Here is a 21,363-nt window from a genome sequence, read left to right on the forward strand (position 1 = left end):
TTTTAGCGGGGGAACCTCCACCCTCCTGGGGGACCTGGCAGCCCTAGTTTAATGACATCTGGATTATGATTGGTTAGCACCTTTTAATGTTGTAATTGTTTTTATGGTTTTATGAGCATTATATTCTTTATTGTTGTTTTTAGTCGTCTGTAAGCCGCCCTGAGCCAGCCATGGCTGGGAGGGCGGGGTATAAGTTTGATAAATAAATAATAAATAAATAAAAGCTAGGCCCCATTGGGACAGCTGCGAAAATCTGTCACAGGTACATTAAAATTCACAGCTAAAAGAGTGATAGGTCTGCTGCTATCTTTTAATAAAAATAGGTAATGTCTCCACATGATCTATATTTTGGTGCAAAGGAAGAATAAAAAGGTCTCTAGGCTCGGAAAAGTAATTACATTCAAAGGTCACGTGACACAAGGTGTCCACCCTTACCTAGAGATGCAAAATTTCCGGAAATTTTGAAGCTTGGGAAAAACCCGAGTTTTTTCCCTGTATTTTTCGAAGAAAAAACCGGACATTTTTGGAAAAATGGAAAAAAATGCTACATTAGCACTTTTTTTTTCTTTTCCAGATTGAAAGTCATTCTGTTACTTTAGGAACATAAAATATGACTATGGACATTTTTACTTGGCATGAAATGATCACAATTAGCATATAAAAAATATAGTGTATCCAAACAATTATTACCAACAGAAGACCCACCCACATGCAAAAACAAAACTGAAACCTTTTTCTTTTCTTGTGACAATAGCACCTCCTAAAGTGCATCTTGTTCTTGCATTGGAGAGTTCAGTTTGTAACCCAGGACTTGCTTGTCCTCGGTGCACAGGAATTAGATCAATCTGATACCGTACATATTTTTTAGAAATGATTTGGAAAATATTTGAACACCTTGTCTAAAAATATTTTATTCATCATGTTACAATAGAATGTTCCATAATCAATTTTCAATTTTTCCAATTTTTTGGAAAAAACAAAAAAAGTCTTAAGGAAAAAATTGGGGAAAAATTGGTTCCCCCCCCCCCCATTTTTCTGGGTTTTTTCCGGGTCTTCACATCTCTACCCTCACCTGCACCAGTTTTTGAAAGTAGACTTCTAATTCTCGCGGCTGAGGACTCAGCGGATGGTGTCTACAAGGGTTTCCACTCTTTGAAGGGTCTGCAAGGGTTTCCCCACCTATCTGAGCCTGCGGGCACATTTGGAATTCTGACACGGCCCGGTGGGCACAGCAATGTAATGGCTGCCGCGGGAGGCAGAGCCGGCCACCCAATGGTTGCCACAGCTTGACTTGAGTAGTGCAGGGCAGATCCTTACTTTCTAGAAAAAGTGTTGGCAGGTGCCATAGTGCCCGTGGGCACCATGTTGGGGACCCCTGGTTTAAATTGTGGAGGTTTTGGTTTCTCTGCAAACCCTCCCCCTCTGTCAGGGCTATAATGCTGCGAAGGGAGTTTTGTGCCTGGAATCTGCAACACGGTATGCATTATGCATTGTTGTGTATTTATCCTCTTTGTGAATTATCTGGTCAGCTTCTGGGGGAAGGCCAAGAACCTGCCTCCTGCTCTCCAGACATCTTGCTGATACGTTTTGAGGACACGAAGCTATACGTTTGATACCGGGGGTGATGGTGAAAAGCGATAGTCTGAGGATGCTAAAATTGGTATCTGTTGCTAAGCGTTGTTTTCGCCAAATACATGTGGATGTGCTTATTGCTCTGTTCCTGTACGTTGCTGATTGCTCCTGGCTTGGATGGATGAAACAGCTTTAATTTTCCTATATTTCTGATTCCCCCCCCCCTTTGGTTTGTTTGACTACCCCTGACCCCTGTCAACCTGCAGACAGATGAAATGGCAAGAAGCCTGCCTGAGCATCTCCGCTGCCATCTTAGAGATCCTGAATGCCTGGGAGAACGGCGTTTTGACCTTCGAATCCGTCCAGGTAATGCCACAGAGCATTTTCCTCTTGTAAATGATGATGCACCACCGCTTAATCCAGGGCCCCCCTGTCTTTTTGTGCCTGTGGGCATCTTTGGAATGCTGACATAAGGTTGGGGGCACGATCACAAAATGGCTGCCACAGGAGGTGGAGCCAATCACAAAATGGCTGCCACGGGAGGTGGGGCCAATCAAAAAATGGCTGCCCTGGGAGGTGGGGCCATTCACAAAATGGCTGCCACAGGAGGTGGAAGAAGAAAAGATTGGATTTATACCCCGCCCTTCACTACCCAAAGGTGTCTCAGAGGGGCTTACAAACTCCTTTCCCTTCCCCTCCCCACAACAGACACCCTATGAGGTAGGTGGGGCTGAGAGAGCTCTGACAGAAATTGCTCTTTTTCAAGTACAGTTCTTATCAGAACTACGGCTTGCCCAAGGTCATCCAGCCAGGTGCAAGTGGAAAAGTGGGGAATCAAACCCGGTTCTCCCAGATTAGAGTCCGCGCACTTAACCACTACACCAAACTGGCCAATCACAAAATGGCTGCCACAGGAGGTGGAGCCATTCACAAAATGGCTGCCACAGGAGGTGGGGCCAATCACAAAATGGCTGCCATGGGAGGTGGAACCAACCACAAAATATCAGGGATTGAGGTTATATAAAACTCTTACTAGTAACTATTCAGCATTTGGGGCAGAAGCTCTGTTTGACAGGATGCCTCTTAATTAGAAGCCCTGCTGAGGGAAAGCCCCACCTGGCCCTGCCTGCTTTTGAAAAGCACTTGCTGGTCACCCGGAAGGATGTCAGCAGGTAGCATGGCACTCATGGGCACCACGTTGGGGCTCCCTGGCTTAATCAGTTGGAGTGTGGTACAGTTTATGAGGGGCTGAGTTTCACGTTTGCATAGTTCCCCCCTCCCCACAAGCAGACTTTTCCTGCACACAAAAATGCTTGAAAACCCAGGTCCTAATTTGCCCCAGTGGATGAACCAGTAAGGAACACGCACAGACTCAATTGTTTACTAAAATAAATGACCAAAATAGGCCCAATGCGGTGAAAGAAAATGATCTGGCACGAAAACGCAAGCCAATACATAATGTATAGGGCAGTGGAACGGCACTTAGACGTCTGATGCATTTCAGACAGACCAGCTAGGATAAAATGGCTACACAAATGAGCACTGGGAGTAAAACATAATATGTGAAGATGGGCGGTGAAAAGAAATAATAGAAGCAGATCGCAGAACGGTTCCATAACACTATGATGTCTAGTCGCCTGTTGTCCGAATCCCCTTCCAGGTCATCTAGTTAAAAGCTAAGTGGAACCAACTGCAAGGAAAGTTGGTAGCCACCCTGGTGCTGACTTATGGCAACACGGCTGGGTTTTCAAGGCAAGAAACGTTCGGAGGTGGTTTGCCATTGCCTTCCTCCCCAACCAAATAGGAGAGCGTTTATGCCGTTGTCTTAGAATGTTTCCGTATTTCGACAGCGGCCTGTGGAGCAGAGGTCCATCAGTGGCTGTTAGCCACAGGGTATAGATGGAACTCTCAGTCTGGGGCAAGGGTGCCTTCTTGGTGCTTGGGGGGGCAACAGTGGGAGGGCTTCTAGTGTCCTGGCCCCGGTGGTGGACCTCCTGATGGCCCCTGGGTTTTGGCCACAGTGTGACCCAGAGTGTGGAAAGTCTCACCCTGCCCCACTGTAGCTTTTCGTCTCAAGTTTCGCATCATGTGTTGGGTGTTAAGCGGCTGCCTTCTTTCTCGCCTGTCTTGCATCCCAAGAAAATCACCGACAATATCAAGGGGAAGGTGTGCAGCATGGCTGTGTGTGCCGTGGCCTGGTTGGTGGCTCACGTCCGCATGCTGGGCCTGGACGAGCGGGAGAAGTCATTGCAGATGATCCGCCAACTGGCCACACCCCTCTTTGGGGAGAACACCCTGCAGTTCTACAGTGAGCGGTGAGTGGGGGGACAACGCGGTCCTTCCGGGCTTTAACAAAGGATTTAAAAGAGGAACCCGGCTTCCCCTCTGCGATGGTGGTGGGGGAACTGCTCTGGGGCTGTTAGTATCAGGGCCCTAATTACGTGAGCCATGAGAAGTGATGCAGACCCATTCGGAGGTGGTTTGCCATGGCCTTCCTCCCCAACCAAATAGGAGAGCGTTTATGCCGTTGTCTTAGAATGTTTCCGTATTTCGACAGCGGCCTGTGGAGCAGAGGTCCATCAGTGGCTGTTAGCCACAGGGTATAGATGGAACTCTCAGTCTGGGGCAAGGGGGGCTTCTTTGTGCTTTGGGGGGCAACAGTGGGAGGGCTTCTAGTGTCCTGGCCCCGCTGGTGGACCTCCTGATGGCCCCTGGCATTTTTGGCCACTGTGTGACCCAGAGTGTGGAAAGTCTCACCTGCCCCACTGTAGCTTTTCTTCTCAAGTTTCGCATCATGTGTTGGGTGTTAAGCGGCTGTCTTCTTTCTCGCCTGTCTTGCATCCCAAGAAAATCACCGACAATATCAAGGGGAAGGTGTGCAGCATGGCTGTGTGTGCCGTGGCCTGGTTGGTGGCTCACGTCCGCATGCTGGGCCTGGACGAGCGGGAGAAGTCATTGCAGATGATCCGCCAACTGGCCACACCCCTCTTTGGGGAGAACACCCTGCAGTTCTACAGTGAGCGGTGAGTGGGGGGACAATGCGGTCCTTCCGGGCTTTAACAAAGGATTTAAAAGAGGAACCCGGCTTCCCTTCTGCGATGGTGGGGGGGGAACTGCTCTGAATTTGGGGCTGTTGGCATCATGGCCCTAATCACGTGAGCCATGAGAAGTGATGCAGACCCACATTGCAGTGTATACAAAGTCTGCTACTTTGTGGTTGTCGGTGCACCTGCTGCTCATTGAGATAGATCGATATGGGTAGCTGTGTTAGCCTGCCTACAGCAGTAGAAAAGAGCAAGAGTCCAGTAGCACCTTAAAAACAAACAAAATCTGTGTCAGGGTATGAGCTTTCATGAGTCAATGCTCACTTCTTCAGATACAGGTAGAAAGTAAGCATCTGTCCTTATATCTTGAAGAGCGGAGTGCCTTCAGATGCCGAATGACAATAGCAGGTGAATGATAAGAGCAGGAGAATGACAGTAGCGGGCATGATTGGATTAGATATGATATGCATAGGGGTAGTAGGCTTGGAGAAATCAGTATTGGTAATGAGACAGGAAACCTAGGTCTTGATTCAGTCCAGGACGATGCATTGCCTTTAGCTTTGAAATTCCTTTGTAAGAGAACTGCTACTCTTACGTCAGCAACTGAGTGTCCTGGAAGGTTAAAATATTCCGCCACAGATGGGCTTACATTCTAGCTGTACCCGAAGCAGTGAGCAGTGACTCATGAAAGCTCATCTCCTGCCACAAATTTTGTTAGTCTTTAAGGTGCTACTGGACTCTTGCTCTTTTTCTAGATCTGCTCATTGGTATGGCAGTCATGTCAATGTGCAGTCTTTACAAAAACCCTGAAAATTTCTAGACTTTACGGTTCCCACAGTTTTTGAAAATTCATTACACAATGCAACCAAGGCACAGCTGAGCATGATTTCATCAGTTGTTCTGCAAAAAAAATATTTTTTTAAAAGAAAACTTCTGCCTCCATCAGTTGCATGTAGAAACGAGGCTCAGTTGGAGCTGTTCTCATCACTGCAAACCTCACAGCCCACGGCCCATCTCAGGAGTCTCTATTAGGTACTGAGATTCAAAAATTGCAGATTTCAATTAAAGCAGCCAGACACAGGTGTATTTGTCTACAAAAAGATACCTTTCCTAAAGATCAGGTAATAGGTACTTGGAGAATAAAAATAAAAGAAAGCATCCTTACAAGCTGTAAACTCCATGTTGCTTCTCTAAGAACTTAACTTGGGACTAAGAGACCTGCTACCACTAGGGCCAGGGCTTTTTCAGTGGCGGCCCCATACTGGTGGAATGAGATCCCGGAGGAGATCAGGGCCCTGCGGGATCTCTGGCAGTTCCGCAGGGCCTGCAAGACGGAGCTCTTCCGCCAGGCTTTCTCCTAGGGAGCCGCCACCACTACAGAGCCCTGGCCCTTGGTTTTTACACCTCGCCGGCGCCGCAGGAAGATCGTGAGCAGAAGGTCTGCTAGACCTCTGTGTATACTCTGAAAGTGAGCCATCTCAAACAACTAATTAACCATCACCGGCACTTTATGAATTTGTATTAGTTATAACTGAGTTGTTTTTAGATGATTTTATGTTGTATTAATTGTATTTATGCATTGTGAGCCACCCTGAGCCTGCTTTGCAGGGAGGGCGGGGTACAAGTGAGATCAATCAATCAATCAATAAACTTCGAGGAAGAGGGGCAACAAGGAGCCGTAAACTGAGACCCTCGGCTCTCTCCCTTGGCTCATCCCCAGACTATTGATCATCCAATTGGAGAATCCCAACACTAGCTGATTATGCATTCTGTCACCTTGCCCTAGTGGGAAAAACGTGCAGACGATTCTATTGGATCCCTAACTAGGAATTGGTGTGCGTAACACACGGGAAGTGCTTTCATGACAAACAGGAAGAGAACTCTCAAATATCCCAGCAGTCTCTTCCTGCTACCTTTCGCAGGGGCCTCTGGGAGTCCGGGGCCAGTAGCATCTCGGCAGTAGTCGAAGCAGCCCCGAGAAGGAGGCTGGTCTGGTGACTTCCTTGCTTCTAGATTCGGCGGAGCTAGCCGTGTTAGTCTGTTGCTGCAAAACGGTAGGAAGCCCAGTAGCACCTTTAAGACTAATAAACTTTATTGTAGCATAAGCTTTTTGTCAGAAGAGAGCTGTGTCTCTCGAAAGCTTATGCTACAATAAAGTTTGTTAGTCCTCCTCCTCCTCCTCCTACTACTACTACTACTACTACTACTACTACTACTACTACTACTTCTTTGTTATTTATGGTCCGCTTTGTTGCTGGGACTACACAGTCAATGCATTCAACTCAATCAACAGGGTCAAATTAATGAGCAAATCAAATTAATGAGCACTAGGCTTAGAACAGATAAAAGGAGGCACTTCTTCACCCAAAGAGTCATGAACAGGTGGAATTCACTGCTGCAGGAAGTGGTGGCAGCCAGTGTTCCCTCTAAGCTGTGGAGTCTTGTGAGCAAAAATTCTACTTTGTGAGCTACTGGCATTAAAGTTGTGAGCGAGCAATTTGGATGCTGCATAAATTAGTTTGCTTTGGAGCCATCCCTTCCTGAGTTAAAACAAAAGTGTGTGAGCTGGAGGCTAAAAAACTGTGAGCCAGCTCTCACTAACTCAGCTTAGATGGAACACTGGTGGCAGCTACAAGCTTCAAGAGGGGATTGGAGAAACATATGGAGCAGAGGTCCATCAGTGGCTATTAGCCACAAGGTACAGATGGAACGCTCTGTCTGGGGCAGGGATGCTGTGTATTCTTGGTGCTTGGGGGGGGGGCAAGAGTGGCAGGGCTTTTGAAGTTCTGGCCCCGCTGGTGGACCCCCTGATGGCACCTGGGTTTTGGCCACTGTGGGACACAGAGTGTGGGACTGGATGGGCCGTTGGCCTGACCCAACATGACTTCTCTTATGTCTTAAAGGTGCTACTGGGCTTTTTACTATCCTTGTTTCTGTCCCCCTTCCTTCTTTTCCTCCCCCTTCCAGAGTGGTGATCATGAGCTCCATCCTTGAACACATGTGCGCTGATGTGCTGCAGCAGACAGCGGCTCAGGTTAAGTTCCCGTCTACTGGGGTAGACACCATGCCCTACTGGAACCTCCTCCCTGCAAAGAAGCCCATCAAGGAAGTGCTCATGGGCGTCTTCTCCAGGGTGCTGGAGAAAGGCTGGGTGGACAGCCGGTCCATCCACATCTTCGACACCCTTCTGCACATGGGGGGCGTCTACTGGTTCTGCAACAACCTCGTCAAGGTGCGGGAAAGCCTGGGGCGGGGTTGGGAGGGGAGCATTGTGCTTTGGGGACAGACCTGCTCACACGCTCCCTCTAAGCCCTGGAGTCCTGTGAGCAAGAATTCTACTTCGTGAGCCCCTGGCATTAAAGTTGTGAGCGAGCGATTTGGCTCCTGCATAAATCAGTTTGCTCTGGAGCCCTCCTTCCTGAGCCAGAGGCTAAAAAACTGTGAGCTGGCTCACACGAACTGAGCTCAGAGGGAACATTGACTCGCTCATCTCGACCCATTTAAAAGACGAAGCATGGAAAGCGGAAGGAGGCTTTCTTCTGGGAGTGTTTTTTTTTTAAAGGTGAAAGGGTGTCCCTGATTTCTGTGGGAGGAAATTTGGTGCACGTGGTCTGCACATGCATGCGTTGCTTCGTTTGCTGTTCTTCCCTTGAGATCGTGGAAGTCCACAGTCACGACACAGAGGCAGGCGGTGGCGAGCCTCCTCTGAAGATCTCTTGCCTTCAAAAACCTACGGAGTTGCCGTAAGGCAGCTGTGACTTGACAGCCCAAAAAATATGTTATCTCAACAATCCACTGCTGTCTTGTGTGTGTTTGTGTCAGTGGCCTCGAGTGGCTTCTGACCTGTGGCGACCGGATGAACTCCTGTCCTCCAAAACATCCTCCCACTGACAGCCTTGTGAGGGCCTTGCAAAGCGAGGGCCTTTGGGGCTTCCTCGACGGAGTCGATCCTTCTCCTGTCGGCTCTTCCTCTTTTCCCGCTGCCTTCAGCTGTTCCTACTGTTATTGTCCTTCCCAGTTTTCGTAATGTGACCAAAGCACAAGAGCCTCCGTTTAGCCATCTGAGCTTCTAGGGAGAGGCCAGGCTCGATTTGATCAAGACCCACTGATCTGTCTTTTGGGGGCTCCTCTCTCTCTTAGGAGCTGCTGAAGGAGACGCGGAAAGAGCACGCCACGCGGGCGGTGGAGCTGCTGTACTCCATCTTCTGCCTGGACATGCAGCAGCTGACGCTGACCCTCCTGGGACACATCCTGCCCAGCCTGCTCACAGACTCCTCCAAGTGGCACATGCTGATGGACCCCCCGGGCAAGGCCCTCGCCAAGTAAGGAAGAGAGGCGGGAGCCCAAATCCCGTCCCTCAGAAGTACAGTCCTGCCCCTCTAAATGAAGCGTGGTGGCACAGTCCCCCCTCCCCCTGACCTTCGCATCATTTTTCTGTGTCTCCCCCCCCCGGGGGGGGGAAGGGGGGAATTGTGTGGGTTCAGAGCGCTCAAGCCCTCCCCTCCTCCCCACCAGGGATCGTGCTGTGCCTCTTCCTTTCACCAGGCAGTTTGTCCTCAGGTCCTGAGAGCTAGAAACTCGCTTCCCTTTGTTTGAAACTAGCAAGTTCTCTTGAGGGCTGAAGAGCAGGGGTTGAAAGTTGAGAGGGAGAGAATGAGACAAGATGCGGAAGGGTAAAAGGTGTCTGGGAACCACCAGTTTGGTTAGTGGCAGCATTTGGGAACACAACCCAGGAGCCTTTTCCGTCTTCCGCCCCCAACTGCCACATCCTCCTAGAACTGGGGTCCCCGGAGGGTCAGTTCCAGCACGGTGCAGGGGTTAAGAGCGACGGACTCTAATCCAGAGAACCGGGTACGATTCCCCGCTCCTCCTCCACACGAAGCCTGTTGGGTGACCTTGGGTTCATCACAGTTCTCTCAGAACACTCTCGGCCCCACCCACCTCACAAGATGCTTGTTGTAAAGAGAGAAAGGGAAGGTGATTGTCAGCCGCTTTGAGCCTCCTTTGGGTAGAGAAAAGCGGGGTATAAAAACCAACTCTTCTTCTTGCCTTTGAGGCTATGTGCTCACAATTGCCGCTGTCATTTAGAACAGGGGTCCCCAGCCTTTTTGAGCCTGTGGGCTCCGTTGGAATTCTGATAGAGGGAGATAGAAGAGAAGAATAAGAGATTGGATTTATACCCCGCCCTTCACTCGGAGTCTCAGAGCGTCTTACAAACTCCTTTTCCCTTCCCCTCCCCACCACAGACACCCTGTGAGGGAGGTGGGGCTGAGAGAGCTCTGATAGAAACTGCTCTTTTTCAAGAACAGCTCTGATAGGACTATGGCCTGCCCAAGGTCATCCAGCCAGGTGCAAGTGGAGAAGTGGGGTATAAAACCCGGTTCCCCCAGATTAGAGTCTACACACTTAATCACTACACCACAAAACAGTTGCCACAAAATGGCTGTCGCAGGAGGCGGAGCCAACCACAAGACAGCTGCTGTGGCTTCCCTTCAGTCGTACATTGAAGATCTGTGTGCTGTGGTGGCAGCTGCCCCCAAAGCAACATTTGTCAAAATCTGCACAGCCAATCAGAAGCCCTGCTGGGCAGAAGTACCGCCTGCCCCCTCACTTTCTAAAAACATCTGGCAGGCACCGGGAAAGGTGTTTGCTGGCATCATGGCGCCCACGGGCACCGTGTTGGGGACCCCTGATTTAAAAGAATCCCCGTTTCAGCTATCAGTGAAATCAGGGGTATTGTTTCACAGCCACTGCATGGCTGTCGTGGCTCCCAGTGCTTCTCTGTAAACCTTTAACCCAACTTCCTTCTAGAACCATCAGTAGAACCTGTAAATACGCCCTTCTCCACATCCGTGCTCTGTGTGATATCTTTGGCAGAGTGCTTGCTGAGGGGCTGTTAGACTTGTGTTTGGGTTGTATTACTTCAGACTGTAGATGGGCCCACGTGATTGAATGCCACTCGGTACAACACCGTTCCCCTCCATGTAGAAAAACCAGCGTGAGAAGCTGAAGGCTGGGCCAGGATTCATGAGAGCCAGTTTGGTGTAGTGGTTAGGAGCGCGGACTCTAATCTGGGAGAACCGGGTTTGATTCCCCACTCCTCCACATGCAGCTGCTGGTGAGACCTTGGGTCAGTCACAAGTTCCCTCTGAGCTGTTCTCTCAAGGGCAGTCCTCAAAAGAGCTCTCTCAGCCCCACCTACCTCACAGGGTGTCTGTTGTGGGGAGGGGGAGGGAAAGGAGATTGTAAGCTGCTCTGAGACTCCTTCCGGTAGCGAAGGGAGGGGTGTAAATCTCTTCTTCTTCTTCTCCTCCTCCCCATTGCAGAAGGGATTGCTTTGTACTCAGGTTCCTCATCCCAGTAGGCACGAGGCCTGGATCTTCTGGGCAACCTGTCATGCAGTTCTAAGCCTGTTTTTTCCGAAGTGAGTTCCATTGTGGCCAGTGGGGCTTAATCCCCAGCTGGGGGCAACCAAATACGGTCGCTGGTTGGGATTAAGGAAACATTCTGAGTAGGCATCTCTTCACTGGAGTCTGTGATGTTCCCGTCCCCCTTTAATAGTAGTCTGAGGTCTGGGTTGCACGTGCAGCAAAATCAGGTGGCAGAGAGGACGGCACTACTTCACGCTAGAGGGAAGGGATCGCACGCTTTCCCCCCCCCCTGCATTAATAACTCTCTGTCGTCAGAGATCTTTGTGTGATGAAGGGAGCTGTGACACTCGAAAGCTGACACCCTGAGACCCTGGTCAGTCCCTGAGGTGCTCCTGGACTTAGATCTGTCTTTCCCTCTGTGACCTTTGGGGAACGAGAGGAACATGATCCTGCCCACAGTCTGAGTGAGTCGTTTAACAGTAAGGATTCACAGCGTAGGAGTCTGCATCATAAGAAGAAGAAGAAGAAGAGGAGGAGATTGGATTTATACCCCGCCCTTCACTACCCAAAGGAGTCTCAGACTCCTTTTTTCATAACAAAATTAACAAACAACAACAGGAAAACAGTCTGTGCATATTATACTGAACTATATGTCTATAATAACTTAACATAGAATAATAAAGCATACCACTGCCATTACAACTAGTATAATTGGTATTACAGTTTACAACTAATAACTAATACTTAGAATTAATAAAAAACAAAACTTTTATATTTGCTTGTTATATTATACATTGAGTTTGATTTTGATGAAATATACTCAAAATATGCAAACCATTTTTCAAGAAAGTTATTATTCTTCATTGGAGATTGTGCAATCAAAAGTTGAGTTGTTATTTTATCTGCCACTATTACATCCTAGACTTTAGAATACCAGTTCTTTATAGATGGGACTTTGGTTTGGAAAATTGGGTTCTCAAAGCCAACTAGAGCGGAAACATAAACTTGAAAAACGCTATTTGAGAAAATGCTACAGAAACCTAATCAATCTTCAAGAGGTCTTAGTGCAGTTATTTACAATTTAATTAATGAGAAACTGTGGAAACAAAAATCATCTATACAAATTATGGAACCTACCAAAATATAGAAAGGGCCCAGTCCAAAAAAATTCCTTTTTACACTTTGAAATTATGGGACAAATACAGAAATGTTCTAACTCCTTTCCCTTCCCCTCCCCACGACAGACACCCTGTGAGGTAGGTGGGCCTGAGAGAGCTCTTTCAAGGACTGCCCTTGAGAGAACAGCTCTGAGAGAACTTGTGACTGACTTGTGAAGGTCACACCAGCTGGCTGCATGTGGAGGCGTGGGGAATCAAACCCGCCTCTCCCAGATAAGAGTCCACGCTCCTAACTACAATACCAAAAGGGTGTCGAGACATCTTCCAAGCCTGTTCTCTGCACACAAATATATGTCGGCTGAGAGAATTCTATTAAATGTAGTTAAGAATGTGGCCAGTTTGACTGTTGGAAGAGAGAACTCTGTGTTACGTTTTGGTGCCTAAACCTTCTGATTTAATATTTGGAACAATTTTGGGTTGAGTGTATTGTATGTATGCCTGTATAACTTATGGGTGATTGGGTTTACAAAAATGTTGTAGAGCACTTATATTGTAGTTCTCATGGCGTATTTAGGAGACAAGTCTTCTGACGAAAGGCATTCAGAGATGATCACCGGGAACCTGTAGAGAACTGTCTCAGCTGATAATGAGAGGACTGTTTCAGCAGATAGAAAAATCCCACCACAGGGCAGCAAGCTTCAATCGAATCGTCTCAGCCGACATATATCTGTTTGCAGAGAACAGACGTCTTGACGGATATAACCCGGGGGATTTTTATTAGTCTTGCCAACAGTTAGAGACTGTGCTCTCTTTTGTTTGGTTGGCAGTTGGATGTGCATGCTTCTTACTGTTGTGGATTATAGGCAACGACGATATGATATAGATCAAAGAGTCCGATGGCACCTTTAAGACCAACAAAGTTTTATTCAAGGAGTGAGCATTCGTGTGCCCGCACACTTCGTCAGACGATGTCTTAAAGGTGCCATTGGGCTCTAACTTTGTTCTGTTGCTTCAGACCAGCACGGCTACTCGCCTTGATCTGACAATATGATATATTATCCTTATAAATATTTTTGCATAATTGTAGCCATTTTCATAGCGATTCTTTGATGTACGGTCTAAAATGAGACAGCCCATTCTGCCATGTCAGCCTGTTGCGTGTGCAGACCGGGCCTGAGTCTTTTGGGTTGGGGCAACAGTATTTTGGTGTGAATAAGACACCAGGAGATCCCGGCTAGACGATCTCTTGTCCTCCCTCTTGGCGTCTTTAGGCTGTCTGTGTGGTGTGCCTCCAGTTCCTACTCCTCCCACAACAAGGGACAGGCGTCCGCCTGGCAACGGAAGAGGCACAGGGAAGACATTGAGGTAAGCTGTAATTCCCCACTGAAGTACTCCACAGACAAATCGGCCCGTTTGTGTTGACTGGACCCAAGAAAAGCTGCTTCATACTGAGTCAGCCCATTGTTCTGTCAAAACATATAACATAGAAGAAAACCCACTATTTTGTAAATTTTAACACACTTTGTTATACTTTTTGTATTGCAAACATCTATCATAAGTAACGTTCATTGTATAAAATACATTTCATAAGTATATAGTCAGAGGCCATAGAGAATGGCACTAAAGGTCAAGGTTCCTCTTGCTCGAAAGCCAGTCTAATCCGACTCTAGGGTTGTGGGGCTCATCTTCGTTTCCAAGCCAATATTATGAACACAGTCCTGGCTACATCCCTGGATTCTTTTATTGGCGTTAGTGCCTTTTCCCTTATATCTCCATGAGTGAAGAGCCTAGGGACTTTTTGTTAAATAAAAGTTGGGAATTCAGAGAACTGGCTAATCCGATTATTACAACGGTATATCTCTAAAATGAAATTTTAGTGCTGTTTTTCTTTTTAAAAATGCAGCCATGATATTGCTATATAGAGATAAGTCTGCACAACAAAATAAACCGGGTGGGTGGGGGGGGGTACTGCCACCACTGACGCCACTGATGATGAAAGCACCCTCCCTTGAAAATCCTGATTACTCGAGGCATGTGCAGAAGAAACTAAACTGACTCCGCAGCTGTGGAAATGCAGAGAGAAGGCAGGCATGCGGAAGCAGGGTATAAAAACGTACTCCTCCTCCTGTTGCTTTCATTTTGGTCTCTCCTCCAGGATTACATCAGCCTCTTCCCGTTGGACGATACCCAACCCTCCAAACTCCTGCGTCTGCTCAGCTCCAACGAGGAAGATTCCAGCATCCTGTCCAGCCCCAGTAAGTGGAATCATGGTGAGGAACCTTTCCTGGAATTAAGATGGGCACCAGCAAGTTCCCTGGAAGTGGCTGACTAATCTTTTTTTGGGGGTGGGTGGTGGTGGTGGTCCTGAGTTCTAATCCCGGTAAAGTTCCCTTTACCATTCCCCTTACCGAAGAAGGCAGAAATAACTTCTGCTGCCTTCTGAGAAAATTAAGATTGAAACATATACATATTAAAAGGTTAGTACTTTGGAAACGTTAGTAAAACCACGGTTCCTACATCCTGCCCTGCCTCCAAGCGAATAAGTGCAATAGATCCTCGCAGTCTGCAGATTCATGACTCATGATTTAACTTGTCCATGGTTTAGTCATGTGATAACAGCCTCCAGCCTGTTTTTAACCCTATAGTCGTAGTCAGTTTTGTGTGGAACATCCTAGACCTCCCAGTATTCGTGGAGTTTGTAATTTGTGGGGGTCCCAGAAAATGGATCCCCCACAAATGGCGTGAGGGTCTACTATTATAATAAGGAATGAATGAAGATGGGGGAGTGTTTATCTGGCTTTGTCTGGCTCTTTAAAGAGCCGTTACAGTAGATTCTTTGCCAGCACGGTGAACTTGGCTTTGCAGTCTACATGTTGGATACTCCCTAGCAGATCACTAGCCATCAGTTTTTGCACTTTCTCCAGTTCCTTGGGAAGACTCTTCTCCATCTTGGGGGGGGGGGGGAGACACACGCACACATTTATTTCTTTATCCATCCTTCACTTTTTTTTTTTAAACCCAAATATATGTAAAACTGCTTTCAGGATTTAGGGGTGAGGTAGGTGACATTATGGGCACAAGCCAGTCGGTGCCTTCCGTGGGTGACTTTTCCATGGTTCAAGTGTAAACCAGTCCTGCAGATTTCAGAAGCAGGGTGTGTGTGTCCCACCTCGGGCTTGCCCTGGGAGAGGAAAATGAGCATTTGCACTGAATGTGGTAGAGGTTCTTGCAGACAAACTCCCTGCTGTAAAAAAGTTATGCCTTTCAAGGGCCCAGATGGTCACAGTGTACATCTCACTTTTCTGGCGCACTGGCGCAGCAGAACATGTTTACAAAAGGTGGTTGGCAGTTGGCAAATTCGGATGAAATGCAAGCAAGGGCTGAACAAGCAAGATTGACCGGTGGTTTATGGGAATGGGGAATGGGGAACATCACCGTCTGTCACCTTGGATTCACGCCCAGTGATTCAGAGAAATCCTGTCTTGGCTTCATTCCGTCTGCATGTTTTTCCCATTGTTTTAAAGGTTTGGTTTCCCCATATTTCATTACCCTTTGTTTGTAGTTTTGCTTTTCTCCTCTCTCCTCTGTTAGCACTGAAATTTGGGACTTTTTCTTCCATCCTGACTCCTGTCTTAATTGGGTGAGTTGGCAGGGACCATTTCCTCTTCCCTGCACAGGGATAATTACGACAGCTACAAAACCCTGACATCTTCTGCCTTGATGTAGCTGTGACTCAGCTGGGAGCCCTGGCCCTGAGGCTTGGGTCCCAACTTGCACAAGCAGAGTCATGCTGGAAGAAGGCCATTCTTCTGCCCTCCCCCTTCAGTCTTCTGTGCTCCCCAGTTGTCTCCTGTGGATCAGTGGATGACCCCCAGAAACAGTGTGTGGGGCACAGGTGTGTCCGTAGTACAGGAGGGGATGAGCACAAATCGTCCTCTCCTGCTCTGCTATCAACGGAGTTGTTCTTATGCCGATAGAATAGCAATTTAGGATCCAAGGCGTAATTCCTGAAGTCATTACTTCTCGTTCTCCTGGAGAACTGGAAAGAGACAGGAAACTACTACTACTACTTTCTTTGCATTATTGATAGTCTGCCTTTCTCACTGAGACTCAAGACGAGATTACACCTTGTACGTCAGTGCAATCAATAGAATGAGACGTCTAATAAGCAATGTAATAGGATTAGGATTTCAAAAGAACGCATATAGCCCAACCTCCCATGAAGCCTAGCAGCCAAGGCCGGGGCTTTGGAAATATAAGCAGTAAAGGGGCTTGTGTAGCCAAAGCATGTGAATTGCTGACCTAGGAGCCATTTTAGGGCCCAGGGACTATCGCCTGTTCCCCTCCAGGTTATTGGCGAAAGGAGGTTACAGGGCAAGAGAACTCCTGGCATGCAGGCAGAGTAAGGCAACAGAATTAGACCACAGTCAAGAGTCCAGTCCAGGGGTCAAATACTGGTTTAGCAGCAGTCAAAGTTCATGGGTTGTTCAGGAAAGCAGAGTAAAGGGTCAGTCCAAAGGTCACAGGAGGCAGGCAGAGTCCAGAGTTGTGGTCTCAAAGTTCACAGGGCTGTGATGAGTCGCTTCCACAATCTGCAGTTCTCCAGGTCCGATTTATATGGGCATTCCGTAACAAGCCTGATTTACAGCCATCTGCTCCTGCACTTACTCAGAACTGCTATCATTAAGCAGCTGGTGCCAAGCCAAGAGGCGAGCACTCCATCTGAATGTCCTTAAGTCTTGTCAGAGCCTTTACCTTCGCTGTTCAATTAATGAAGGGGAGCCTGGTGGGCTGAAGCTCGGAGGATGGCTCCAGAGCAGACTAAGTCATGCAGTAGCCAAATGGCTCGCTCGCAACTTTAATGCCAGTAGCTCACAAAGTAGAGTTTTTGCTCACAGGACTCCATCGCTTAGAAGGGAGCATTGGTGGCAGTCATTAGAGAACCTTCCTAGCCGCTGCCCGCAGTGCCCTAGAAGCAAGCCACTGTTCTTTCTGCCTAGTCTGTGTCTCCCCTCACCCGCCCCTTTGCTTCTGCTCCACAGTAAGAAGAGAATTTTTCCAGCGTTACCTACCGTATAGGGCTGTTTTATTATCAAGGCACTGTGTGTTGTGCTACAAAAATGCTAAATGTGATTGTTACCATGTTTACACTGTCAGTGAAGAATAATATCAAGCGTTTCAGGTGGCAGACCACAGTCATGGGCTTGGCCGTTCCTCCGTTGCCATCTTGGGTCCCTCAAGAAGCTTTACTGAGCTCCTCGCCAATTTAATTGTCTCTCAGACTTGGATGCTTTCTCTTTCCTCAGCAGACCGGACCATGAGCAGTTCGCTCTCTGCCTCGCAGCTCCACACAGTCAGCATGAGAGACCCCCTCAACAGAGTGTTAGGTAAGCCTTTCAGTTCCGGCCGGACTGTGGAGAAAGTTCCAGAACCGAGACCTGAGGCTTGCCTGAGAGAACTTTTAAGGCCAGGGCCAAATTGTCTTGAGTTTTTGTTTGATTTCGAGGTCGAAGTGTGTTTGGATTAGTTTTCTGCAGCGGGGGCAGAGCTTTGTTGACGATCTTCCCTTTTCTGTTCCTCAGCCAACCTCTTCCTGCTCATCTCCTCCATCTTGGGGGCCAAGACGGCCGGAACACACACCCAGTTTGTCCAGTGGTTCATGGAAGAGTGCGTGGAATGCCTGGAGCAGGGTAGCCGCGGAAGCATCCTGCAGTTCATGCCTTTCACTATGGTGTGTTAACGCACCTGTTGGTGTAGTTCCTTCTGGCGCTTCTTGAGTCTTCCTCCACGGGCTGTGGCTCAGGGGTAGAGCATCTGCTTGGCGCGGGAAGGTCCCAGGTTCAATCCCTTGCTTTCAGGGTGTGCCCTTCTAAGTTGCCTCCTATCTCTATCAACTTTATATTCCCAGACTCCGTAGAGCCTTTTCTATGGCCAGAGCCAATATATTTCCTTTGGCCTTATTATCTGGCTGCTTTCAGGGTGTGCCCTTCTCTGTTAGATGTTGCCCATGCACAAACACTCATACCGAAATGATCTCCCATGTATTGTTACAGTGCCCCTTCTACTATGCGCTACGTCTGGAATTCTTAAACCCTATTTTGACTAAATTAGAAGAGTATTCTGATGGTTTAAAGATCCTTACTCTTCTTGATAACCCAAATTGTGAGATAACACAAACTGTTGCAAAATTTCTTTCTGGGGCGACTTCTATTCACCCTTTATTTAATTGATCAGTTTCACTGTATCGTTGGCATATTTATATGGCAATTCCTTTTATATCTGTTTTTTGGTAGCATTATTTTATGTTGTTGTTGTTTATTGTTGTGTATGAGTTTGAGAGTGCTACATGCCAATAAAGGTAATTGAATGGATCTCCAGTTGAAAGGACCAGGCAGTAGGGGATGTAAAAGACCTCTGCCTGAGACCCTGGAGAGTCGCCGCATGTCTAAGCAGACAATACTGACTGATGGTCTGATTTTGTAGAAGGCAGCTTCATGTGAGTTCCTGGTTCTGTCTTCTTCTTAGAGATCCTTGCAGCTTGGCTAGAGCAGACTCTTTGATCTGCATCTTCGGGGCCAATCCCCCCCACACTTGCTCATTTGGCAACGGCCGTTTCAGTATGGCCAGTGTCTCCCCCCCCCCTTTGGATTGACTGCATTTCCCCACCTTTAATCCAGCAGGGTATCTGAGTTAGTTAACTGCAGCAATATCAATACCAAAAGAGTAACAAAGTTCATTAACTCGGAACTCACATCAAGCAGATGCATGAAACATACATCCGTAGGAGATAAGTTTTGATACTCGGAGTGACAAGCAACAGAAAGGTTGCTGTTCCCAAGCTACTTATACCCGTTCTGATTTTCGAAACAATCGTGGACAGAAATGCGGTTTGCTTTCTCGGACCTTTGAGCTTCCCACCACTAGAGGGAGCCCATGGGCAGGGAATGAACTACCAAAGAAAAATCGCAGCGCTCTATGTAACCGAAGTACTTTCCCCCCAGAGACGTGAGAAACTGTGATGGGGGAGTGTTGCCCTCACATTCGGGCTTCAGAGCGTATATGAACGTGTACCACGAATAGGTAGCCTCTCTGGATTGTGTCTCTGCCATGGAGGTAAATGGGCTGCAGAAAGGGGGACACCCACAGAGCTATGTAAATACAGCCGCAGAGCTTTTCCCGCTAGCATCTGTTTGGGCGGTTCTGCGTTGGCTTTTCCCTCCGTTGTCATACCAAACCCACTCTGGAACAGAAATTCCCCTCTGCCTTGCATGCCGCTTTCACTTTCCTTGATCATTGGATTTCATGGTAGCCTCCGCACTCCTTGCTGCTTTTGCTTCCTTTGATCGTCGGGTTTTGTGGCATCGACTGCATAGATTTATGGCCATTCAGGGGTGACTTTGCGGTCAGTACAGCATTGCCCCCGGGGTCTCTGAATGTGCCTTTTCTGTTCCAGCATGGGTTTGTCAAAAGCTGACCTCTTTCTCCTTTTTCCCCCTCCCTGGGCAGGTCTCCGAGTTGGTGAAAGCCTCCACCATGTCCAGCCCCAGAATTGTCCTGGCCATCACGGACCTCAGCTTGCCCCTGGGCCGCCGGGTAGCTGCCAAAGCCATCGCCACCTTGTGAGCGCCAGGAAGGACCCCCGCTGCAGCCGCGGGCGGGTCCCAAGCGTCATCTCAGCAGCGGGGTGAGCGGAGAACCCGGATCTCCCCCGAAAGGTGCTGCGGGGCTTCTCGGAGCTGCACAAGAGTGCCGCAGAAGCCATCCCGAGTGCAGCGGTGGGAGAAGGTTGCCCGGCTGGTCTTGAATGCATCTCGAGAGCGTCCCTGCCAGCTGCTCGGATGCTACCGTGGCTGCCAGGCTGAAGCATTACCAAGGATCATGGGGGGGGGGGAGGATTTTCCTCCGTCCAGCCGAATGACCGTTTCTCAGCATTACTGGCTGTCATCCGAAAGCGCTCTCCAGGTTTTGTGGATGCTTTTCCTTCAGTTCGTCTTGGGTTTTTAGGAAGAAGAACCTGGGCTCCTCCTACCCCAATCTGGGGGGGTGAAACAAACCCTGAAAGGAGCTGCGATGCTGAGCAAAACAAGTCATGCGGCAGTTTTTTTAGATCAAAATTTCCTTTGTATTTTCCAAAAAGTTGCAGAAACCTTCAGAGAAGAAAGCGGGGGAAACACTGTTGCCGTTCCCCCCTCCCCCGGTGTTCCTTAACGGAAGCTGATTTCCCCAAAGGACTGAATGTCGCAAAGGAAGCGTGGTCGGTCTAATTCCAACCTGCTGCTTTTCTGTCCTCACCTTCCTGTGTACAGATTTTGCATTATTTCCCTTGGATTTTGTGGATATGCCTTTTTAAGAAACAAATAAATACTGAAAAATCCTCCTCCTTTTTTTGCCCTCTCCTGGAAGAGTGCGTGGAGGTTAAATGCAGATGCATCCCATCGTTCTGTAATGGCACTGTAATCGTTCTGTAATGGCATCCCTCTGTAATGGCACTGTCTGGGGCACCGCGTTGGATGCTGGGTACAAAATTCAGCACCCTGAGAATCTGAGCAAGTTCCCGTGAGAGGCGTTGAAAATAGGCAGTAGAGAGGCCAGCCCGATCTCGTCAGCTCTCGGAAGCTAAGCAGGGTCGACTGTGGTTGGCACGTGGATGGGAGACTTCCTCAGGATACCAGACGTGGGAGGACAGAGGCAGGGTTTATTCAGCCACCTCTCTGAATATCCTCCAGGCCCCCAGTAGGGGTCAGTCACCAGAGGTCGCCTTGACTTCGGTGCAGACACACGCACGCACACACAAAATACCCCCCAAAAAAGTAGGCAGCGGAGAGGCCTGAGCAGGGCCAGCTCGTGGTGTTTTTGCGCCCTAGGCGAGGCTGCCCTGTGGTGCAGATGCCAACCTCCCGGTGGGGCCTGGAAACCTCTGGAGCCAGTCACCCTTTTGCTACCGCTGCCACCGCCTCCCCCCTGCAGCTGTCAGACCCAGCGAGCACGCCCCACATGTTCCTGCAGCGCCCTCCAAGATGGAAGAGAGATTTCTCTCGTGCTCCGCTTCCGAAGGCAGTTTGGGAGGGAGGTGGGGGGGATCCTGTTGTTTTGGTTCCAGCAAGGCTGGCTTTTGGAGGTTCGTGTGCATAGGCTAAGGAAAATCAGCCACGGAGGGAACATGTTTGCTCTTGGGGCTGAAAATAGCCAAGGAGATGATGCAGGCTGTGAAAATTTACTGCAGCAAATCTGGCTATATTCTCGTCTGCATCACTGCTC

The 21,363-nt window shown here is 48.5% G+C and overlaps 1 protein-coding gene across 1 annotated transcript in view; it reads left to right on the plus strand.

Annotated features, from left to right (window-relative positions):
- The window catches only part of MED24 (mediator complex subunit 24), a 102,190-nt gene extending 81,816 nt beyond the window's left edge, over nucleotides 1-20,374 (plus strand). Inside the window, exons 18-26 of the mRNA XM_015409337.1 lie at nucleotides 1,839-1,938; nucleotides 3,712-3,887; nucleotides 7,584-7,848; nucleotides 8,757-8,938; nucleotides 13,377-13,470; nucleotides 14,261-14,360; nucleotides 17,412-17,492; nucleotides 17,688-17,836; nucleotides 19,612-20,374. Of these exons, the coding sequence (XP_015264823.1) occupies nucleotides 1,839-1,938; nucleotides 3,712-3,887; nucleotides 7,584-7,848; nucleotides 8,757-8,938; nucleotides 13,377-13,470; nucleotides 14,261-14,360; nucleotides 17,412-17,492; nucleotides 17,688-17,836; nucleotides 19,612-19,728 (1,264 nt within the window). The 3' untranslated portion in view covers nucleotides 19,729-20,374. The remainder of the gene's footprint in view (nucleotides 1-1,838; nucleotides 1,939-3,711; nucleotides 3,888-7,583; nucleotides 7,849-8,756; nucleotides 8,939-13,376; nucleotides 13,471-14,260; nucleotides 14,361-17,411; nucleotides 17,493-17,687; nucleotides 17,837-19,611) is intronic.
- The last annotated feature ends 989 nt before the right edge of the window (nucleotides 20,375-21,363 follow it).

Source organism: Gekko japonicus, unplaced genomic scaffold, assembly GCF_001447785.1.
Source record: "Gekko japonicus isolate JY-2015 unplaced genomic scaffold, Gekko_japonicus_V1.1 scaffold678, whole genome shotgun sequence".
NCBI classification, from domain to species: Eukaryota; Metazoa; Chordata; class Lepidosauria; order Squamata; family Gekkonidae; genus Gekko; species Gekko japonicus.